Source organism: Vigna unguiculata, chromosome 3 (assembly GCF_037176805.1).
Source record: "Vigna unguiculata cultivar grain cowpea cultivar isolate G323 ecotype 2 chromosome 3, ASM3717680v1, whole genome shotgun sequence".
Classification (NCBI taxonomy): Eukaryota; Viridiplantae; Streptophyta; class Magnoliopsida; order Fabales; family Fabaceae; genus Vigna; species Vigna unguiculata.
In genome coordinates this window covers 9,169,108-9,177,952 of record NC_140794.1, presented here as the reverse complement: position 1 = coordinate 9,177,952, position 8,845 = coordinate 9,169,108, and the positions used below count along the sequence as shown (strand labels likewise).

General features: G+C 38.1%; 1 protein-coding gene across 1 annotated transcript; it reads right to left on the bottom strand.

Moving 5' to 3' along the window:
- Positions 1 to 4,142: 4,142 nt before the first annotated feature.
- Positions 4,143 to 8,447, bottom strand: LOC114179908 (protein yippee-like At5g53940). The gene is made up of 5 exons (XM_028066409.2): positions 8,204 to 8,447; positions 5,707 to 5,750; positions 5,298 to 5,406; positions 4,588 to 4,643; positions 4,143 to 4,513 (listed from the first exon to the last, which is right to left on the bottom strand). The coding sequence occupies exons 1-5, from the start codon at positions 8,297 to 8,299 to the stop codon at positions 4,372 to 4,374; spliced, it is 447 nt and encodes a 148-aa protein (XP_027922210.1). The 5' UTR covers positions 8,300 to 8,447; the 3' UTR covers positions 4,143 to 4,371.
- Positions 8,448 to 8,845: the final 398 nt, after the last annotated feature.

Genomic DNA, 8,845 nt, shown 5'->3' with positions numbered 1-8,845 from the left:
ACACACCAAAATTTGGTCGTATTCAATTTACTCGGCTCAACCCGAAACGCGGTTGAATTTAGTCGAGTTGTCCCTGTTAAAAATTTGGTCGAGTCAGTCCTTACCCAAATTTTGCAGTATGTAGCCTAATCGACCTTAGATGAAATTTGGTCGTTGCGACCAAGCTGCTCGTGACCAAGATTTTGCATTATTCAGTTGAGTTGGCCCGAGTCAAAATTTAGTGGAATTAAGTCGAGCTGGTCTCGAGCGAAATTTGGCTGAGTCGGCCTTAGCCCAAATTTGTCGTATTCGGCCAAGGCAGCCCCGAAAAAATTTTGACGATTTTGACAAGGTTTTCCGCGACTAATAATTGGAAGTATTGAATTGAGTCTGTTTTGACTTAAATACGGCCAAACTAAATCAAGTTGGCCCCGACCAAGGTTTTGACTAGTCAGCCCTGGCCCAACTTTGGTCGTATTCAACCCAGTCAACCTCGGATGAAATTTTCCTCCATATGCTTTTCTTAATCTTTCCCGTAGGAGAGTCACAGATGAGGAAATTGCATAGGTGACCGGGGAACAGTTGAAATGCCTTATTTTATTTCCTAGAAATGGAGTTCTGAGTTTCGCTTACGCTTGCAACTAAACTAGATTCAAAAGCAAATCCTTCCTCCTCTCCCTATCGGTCGAGAGCCTCATATCTCTCTATTTCGGTCGCGTTGGTCACCACCAAAATTTAGCAGTATTTAGCCGAGTCCAACCCGCTCGAAATTTGGTCGAAATAGGTCGAGTTGGCCCTACTGAAATTTGGCTGAGTCAACTCTGGCCTAAATTAAGTCGTATATTCCCGAGTCAGCCTTGAACGAAATTTGGTTGTACTATGGTAAGTTAGTCATGCCCGAAATTTGTCCAAATCCAATCAAGTTGATCCTAACGAAAATTTGTCAAGTCTATCCTGACCCAAAGTTGGTCGTACTCAGCCACGTAATCCCAGACCGAAAATTAGTTGTATGTGGCACAATTCGAGTCGGACCTAGCCGAAATTTGGACATGTCCGGCCGAGTCGATTCCGACCAAAATTTATTAAAAAATTTTCGAGTTGACCCCACCCCAAATTTGGCTAAATTTGACCAAGAAGGCCCAGCACCAAAATTTTTCTTTATTCGGCTTAGTCGGCTCTGACCAAAATTCAATTCAATTTAGTCGAGTCTTCCCCGTCAAAAATTTGGCTGAGTTGGTCGTCACCCAAATTTGGTAGTATTCAGCCAAGTCAGCCTTAGACGAAATTTGGTCGTTTCGACCAAGCTGGTTGAGAACAAAATTTAGAAGTATTCAGCTAAGTTGGCCTGAACGAAATATAGTCGAATTCAGTCGAGCCGCCCTCGGCCGAAATTGAACTGAATTGGCTTTAGCCAAAATTTGCCGTATTCGGCCGAGTCAAGCTTAGCCAAAATTTGGCGGTTTTGGCAAAGTTTACTGCTACTAGTTTTGGCAGTATTCAATTGAGTCGACTTTTAGCGAAAAAATCGCCAAATTTGGTCAAGTTGGCCTCGGCGAAGATTTGGCCTAGTCGGTCCTGGCCCAAATTTGGTCGTGTTTGGCCAAGTCAACCTTGAACAAAATTTCTCTGTTTCAACCGAGTCGGTCGCGATCAAAATTTGACCGCCATTGGTCGAGCCCGTCCCGAAAGAAATTTTTCCGAATTCAGTCAGATTGGTCGCACCGAAATTTGACCGAGTCGACTCTGACTCAAATTTAGTTGTATTTTTTCTAGTCAGCCTTGGACGAAATTTGACCGTATTAGGCAAAGTCAACCCTAGTCGATGGCCGAATCTAGTCAAGTCAATCCCGACCAAAATTTACCAAGTTGATCCTGATCCAAAGTTGGTCGTACTCGACTACATAATCGCTGACCGAAAATTGGTCGTATGCGGCCAAATTTTACCAAGTCAGATTTGAGCGAAATTTGGACATCTTTGACCGAGTCAACCCCGACCGAAATACATTTGAATTTGGCGAAGTCGACCCCAACCCAAATTTTCCCAAATTTGACCAGGCCGACCATAGACCAAAATTTAGTCGTATTTAGATTAGTCGGCTTTGATCAAAATTTAGCCTAGTCGGTCCTGTCGAAAATTTTGTTGAGTCAGTCCTGACCAAAATTTGACAGTTTTAAGCCTTGTCGGTCCCAAACGAAATTTTGTTGTTTTGACCAAGCTGCTCGTGACCAAAATTTGGCAGTATTAAACTAAGTTGGCCTGAGTCAAAATTTAGTCAAGTTAGTCGGGTGCGCCTCGGTCGAAATTTGGACGAGTCGACCTCAATCGAAATTTGACTAAGTAGGCCTAATCCCAAATTTGGAGTATTTGATCGAGTAAGTCCCGGACAAATTTGGAGTTTTACCACAGTTTGTCACGATTAATATTTGGTAGTATTCAATTTAGTCATTTTTTATCGAAATACGGCCAAATTCAATCAAGTTGCCCCATGCCAAGATTCGGCCTAGTCGGATCTGAACCAAATTTGGTTGTCTTCGACCATGTCAAGTTTGGACAAAATTTCTCTATTTCGGCAGAGTTGATCGCGACCAAAATCTAACCGTATTTAGCCGAGTCCGCCCTGATTGAAATTTGGCTGAGTCAGATGTGGCCCAAATTTAGTTGTACTTTACCGAGTCATCCTTGGACGAAATTTGGCCATATTAAGCTAAGTCAGCCTTAGCCGAAATTTGGCCAAATCCATTCAAGTCAATCCTAACCAAAATTTGTCGAGTCAATCCTAACCCAAAGTTGGTCGTACTCGGCCACGTAATCCCAAACTGAAAATTGGTCGTATGTGGTTACATTTTACCAAATCGGACCTGGCCGAAATTTGGACATGTTTGGCCGAGTCCGCCCCAACCGAAAATCATTCGAATTTGGCCAAGTCGACTCCATCCAAGATTCGACCAAATTTAACCAGGCAAGCTCCGTACCAAAATTTGGGCGTATTCAAATTAGTCTACTCAACCCGAAATTCAGTTGAATTTAGTCGATTCGTCCTTGTCAAAAATTTGGCCGATACGATCCTTACCCAAATTTGGCATTATACAGCCTAGCCGGCCCTGGACTAAATTCGGTCATTTCAAACAAGTTGGTCGTGACCAAAATTTGGCACTATTCAGCTGAGTTGGCCCGAGTCAAAATTTAGTGGAATTCAGTCGAGCCGGTCTCGGGCGAAATTTGGCTGAGTCGGCCTTAGCCCAAATTTGTTGTATTCGGCCAAGGCAACCCCGAAAAAATTTTGACGATTTTGACAAAGTTTTCCACGACTAATAATTGGATGTATTGAATTGAGTCTATTTTGACTTAAATACGGCCAAATTAAATCAAGTTGGCCCCGACCAAGATTTGGACTAGTTAGCCCTGGCCCAAATTTGGCCGTATTCAACCTAGTCAACCTCTGATGAAATTTCTCTATTTTGGTCGCGTCGATCACCACCAAAATTTAACAGTATTAGCCGAGTCCAACCCGCTCGAAATTTGGCCGAAATCAGTCGAGTTGACCCTACTGAAATTTGGTTGAGTCAACTCTGACCCAAATTAAGTCGTATATTCTCGCGTCAGCCTTGGACGAATTTGGCCATATTAAGCTAAGTTAGTCATGCCCGAAATTTGTCCAAATCCAATCAAGTCGATCCTGACCAAAATTTACCGAGTCTATCCTGACCCAAAGTTGGTCTTACTCAGTCACGTAATCCCAAACCGAAAATTAGTTGTATGCAGCACAATCCGAGTCAGACCTAGCCGAAATTTGGACATGTCTGGCCGAGTCGATCCCGACCGAAATTTATTCAAATTTTGCCGAATTGACCCCACCCCAAATTCGGGTAAATTTGACCAAGCAGGCTTTGCACTAAAATTTGCATGTATTCAGCTTAGTCGACTCCGACCAAAATTCAATTGAATTTAGTCGAGTCTTCCCCGTCAAAAATTTGGCCGAGTTGGTCGTCACCCAAATTTGGTAGTATTCAGCCAAGTCAACCTTAAATGAAATTTGGTCTTAAAACATGATAGTTGAAGACTACTTGTTTGGGACTATAGTAAAGCTGCAATTCCAAACTTGCTGCTAAAACAACAATCTAACTCTTCCATTAACTAAAGTAAATATCTTCGACACATGAACTAAGATTAATCACATGCTCTCCATAAATATTTAGCAAGATTCGGTATGCTATTACAAGATTTCTAGACGCTAGAAATAAGCCTAAGGTTGAGTTTCTCTAGGAGTTTCTATGTGAAATTGTATCTTGATGAAAACTAAAAGTATAATATATTTTTCTACCTACAACACTAAAAGTATATATAATTCTGCTAGCTAAAATACTTCAAATTCATGAAAAAGAAACAACAAGCTAGGCGTTTTCTGTGTCACTAGAGCCAGCTTGAGAATCAGCCTGAGAACCAGCTTGAGAACCAGCTTGAGATCCTTGTGAACCAGCTTGTGCATCCAAATTTAATTCCAACTCCTCTTCAACATTGTCAACAATCGTCCACCTATTAGATGCATCAATCGTAATTAAGCTTTAGTTTAGCTTGAAATGATCAAATTCAATATCTTAACACCATACCTCTCAAGCACAAACTTCCCTTCTTTGTATGTTTCGTTCTTTTCATATGCCAGAACCTAAACCAATTCAAAGATTCATTATGACCTCTTCAAATTAAATTGATACAGAAATCTATGGAAAGACTTGACTTGCATGTGCATGATGATACCATGGGTGCTTAATCCATCCTTCTAAATAAATCCAGAAGTCACATATTTTCATTCATGGAATCTAATGTTTAAGTACTTTGGGATTCTCTTTCCATGATTTCTAATTTAATTTCATTCCAAACAGGATTACAAAAAACAGATACATGACTTAAAGGGAAATCATCAATTTCAATCACCTCCTCGAGGGATAGAAAACAAATCTTGCTGATTTCCAGTTAAAAGATAATGAGCTCGTAAATGAAGATTACCCTTATTTTGGTAGATCACAAATGGATTAGATGCACAATAGATTTGGAAAATAGAAATTTATCATCTGGTTGTTCTTTTATTGGCAATAAAATGTTGGAAATTTGAACGACGGTACATTTAAGAGTTTAAAATGGTTTTATGATAATATTCATCAAACTCAGACATACAAAAGTCTCAAGAACATAAATTTCTGATGGTGCTCACACATCTAATCAACTTCATTGATAGTTTAAACTTTCAAGACTCACCCAACCACAAATTAATGAGGTAAGGAAAATCCTCAAGCAATCAAGGTGCAAAGTTATAACTTACATATTTCCATCCAAGAAGTTGTCCACAGCTGCAACAAAATATGTCTTCAACTGTATGCAGTCCAGATATCATCATTCTCTCCACCGGAGGCCCAAGAGTTATGTTCACTCTATTTGAGGCCAAAAGTTAACAAATAAGGATGTTGTTAAAAGGTAGTAACGAAGGTTTGAGATAAGGCGTTGATATGTAAAAAAAAAGTGCTAATTATGAGTCAGAAGAAAATCATAATTCTTTTAATATCATTGATAAAACCATAAAGCTTCAATTGAATTCCCGAAACCATCAGAGGAATAGATGTTTTTTGGTGGGGAAAGGAATTATGGGACCACTAAAATAATCCGTAACAAATTACTGAAAACTGAAGATTGAAAAGGGACAGAAGAGGGGGCAACGATTTCAGACAACTTACACTTTGCTGAAAAGGTATGCTCTCCCTTGGCTGCAGTTGAAGTTCTGATCATCACAGAGAAACAAACAGTCAAATTGCTAGGGTAGATGGAAAGACTAGTAGTGCACAAGGAACTAGGTACATTTGCACAGTAGAATAAGTAGCAGCAATTAGTGATAGTTATCTGGACAGGGCTATACTACTATCACAAAAATGAATCAAAATGTACCAAGATAGAGTTAGCTGACATCTTCATTTAGCAGACAAATTATACTACAGGAATCTATGTGGAAGAAGACCAAATGTAACAAAAGTATCCACAAATGAAATAATTCACTTTCCTTTCAAGAAGAAGAACAACAATCATAGATATTGGCTCATTGTCTACTCTTTACATATAAGCTCAGGGTAAGAGGCAAGTTTACAATGATGTGCACCAATGATTGCCAAACCACAGCAAAATTCTAATCAAGCGATCTTTGGAGCCGCAGATAAAAAAAGAAAAGAAAAACTTCACAAAATAAACTAATTCTACCCTATGTTATCTCACTTGTAAAAGTCAAGCCAATATTAGGAGAGCTCCCTATCTCACCCACAATGGAATTGTAGTAGTAGGGGTGTCCAAAAAATTCAAACAATTAAAATCAATCCATATTTATGCATATCCAAATCACTTTAAGTTCATTTTATTGTATTCGTTTCATATATCCAAATCCATTCTTTTGGATATTAAATTCAATCCAATTAATTAGATAGTTGTTTGGGATTTTAATAATTCCAAAAACCAATGGCCATCCTAAAACGTTGTTTGGTGTAGGCATCTTTCAGTTGGTCTCGGCTGGGAAATTTTTTACTTCATCTTTGTAAGGGAAGCTTTGGTTGGTCTCAACTTTTTACCTGATTTTGATCGGATATGTTTTTGTTGGTCTAGGTCAAACCATTAGATCCTCAATCATCCTTGATTGGTTCATCATCAACTCAGCCTCGGTTGAGATATCACTGGTTCATCCATCCTCGACCGGGACATCCCAACTAATTTCAATTGCTCATCTCCGGCTCAACCTCAGCTGTATGGTCTATTCATCTCAGCTAGACCACGATCACAACCTGGGAATCGTTTGACACCAAAGCCAGGGTATTGTTGCCACAACCTCAATCACAATATTGTTGACTCAACTGAAGAAGTTTTAGTTTAACCCTAGCTGAAGAATCTTTGGATGACTTCAACCCAAGCATCTTTCCCTCAATCATGTCTCAGTTAGTAGTATTGATCAAGATAGCTTTCAGCCAATCTCGATAAAATCATCTTTCAGTAAACTTCAGCTAGGACATCTTTAACTTAACTTCAGTTAAAGTATCACTACTTTGGCTTCCGCTAGAGCATATTTACTTTTGTCTCGAACAATCCGTCTCAGGTTCAACCTCGTCTAGGCCATCTTCAGCTTGATTTCATCAAATCAGCTTTCAGTTTCAAACCAATTCCAAAATTGCTTTGCAATATAAAAGCAAATTTAAAGCCAAATTAAAAAATTCCAAACAAATTTTATCCAATTAAAGAGATATGGATTTCAAATCTAATCCATTTAATTGGATTTGGTTCAGATATGAATGGATCTTTAAAGATTTGAATCTATGCCCATTAGAAGAGAGCAAAACAGAAAGGCAAGCCATCAAAAGTAGTCTTATATATCTAATTAGCAACTGTTATAGTGAATTGAGTGTTGAAAAAATATGAAAATAACTTGTATTCCAAGTCTCGCTTCTTTGGTGTCATGCATTGAGACAATTGGGGGAAAAAAACTCCCTGTCTCAATGTACATCTTTCAACGGGGCACAGACAGGCACTACGCAAAGGGACTTATCATATAGAAAAGTATACACGATACACTTTTTCATTCAATCATTTTCCAAATCCATGGATTCGATCTCAGTAGAAAACTTTTCCGTGTAGCCGCGAAATAAAATTGATCTACCTCCATTTTTAAAATTTTACCCAGAGGTAATTCCTTTTTTCAAAAAAGCACCATCTTCGTTAACCCAATTAGGCATTTCCAAACATCAAACAGCAGCACCATTACACGCTTGCCACAATTGAGAGGCCAAACCATCAGACTCCAAATATCAAATTGAACACATAATCTTTCATAACGAAAACAGAAAGACTTTGCTAATTACTGAAAGCGCCATAGGACATTGCCAGCAACACTGTACAATCGATGTTTCCATAAAAAGATTGCAACCCAATAACCTCCGATCAATAATGAACCAAAAAACACAGTCTTTCTGCACGATCAATTAATGGGTCCCACATAATTCCGATTGATTTTTTAAAAGAAGAGACCAAAATCCAATCTTTCACCGATATCACCCACACAAAGTTCATCTCCGAAACAACCACCAAAAGAAGAAAAAGAAAGCAAGATTCTTTTACAAGTATAAATATTGTGAAATAAAGAAAGAGAAAGAAAAAAAGGATCGAATAGAAATTGAATTTGAAGAGAAGAGGGAGAATACGTACCCGAGAAAGAATGTTATGAGCGAGGGCAAGAGGGGTATTGCAGTATCTGCACCCGTAGGATCTGCCATCCAAATCAACAAGAAAAACCCTCCCCATGTCAACCCCACTCTCTCATAAACCCACACAACACAAACCACCAACGACAACAACAATAGCCTATGCAGAACACAACAACCCCAGACACCCCAAACGCGCAATCCCACTGTAACTGTCGTTAGCTCTGTATATATACATATAATCTATCCTTCCTCACTCCTCTTTTTCTTAAAATAATTCTTAAAAGGGACTTTTCTTAACGGGAATATTCATAAAATTTTCTATCTTATTACTTTTACAATATATCTATATACATGCAAATTAACTAACTGAAAATTAAATAGGGAAAAAATATAAATGATGTAATTAATATTCTTATAAACTTCAAATAGCAATTAATTTAAACAAAAAATATTTAAGGAAACAATATCCTTAAAAATTAATAAGGGAAATAATCTATTGAAGTATTCATTCCTTCTCTTAAACATAAATAAATTGTAACTACTTTTTTATTTAATAATATTTTTAAAATGTAATCAATTTAATTAATATTTGACATTTGATTAAATTATTATATTATATATTTGTTTTATAGAATAACATTTT

What these genes read in the sequence shown, in the direction of transcription:
- LOC114179908 (XM_028066409.2), bottom strand. Translation starts at nt 8,299, where the DNA reads ATGGGGAGGGTTTTTCTTGTTGATTTGGATGGCAGATCCTACGGGTGC. An exon ending in GCATACCTTTTCAGCAAAGT is followed by an intron (nt 5,407 to 5,706) that starts GTAAGTTGTCTG and finishes GGCCTCAAATAG; the next exon opens with AGTGAACATAACTCTTGGGC. An exon ending in AACTTCTTGGATGGAAATAT is followed by an intron (nt 4,644 to 5,297) that starts GTAAGTTATAAC and finishes GAATTGGTTTAG; the next exon opens with GTTCTGGCATATGAAAAGAA.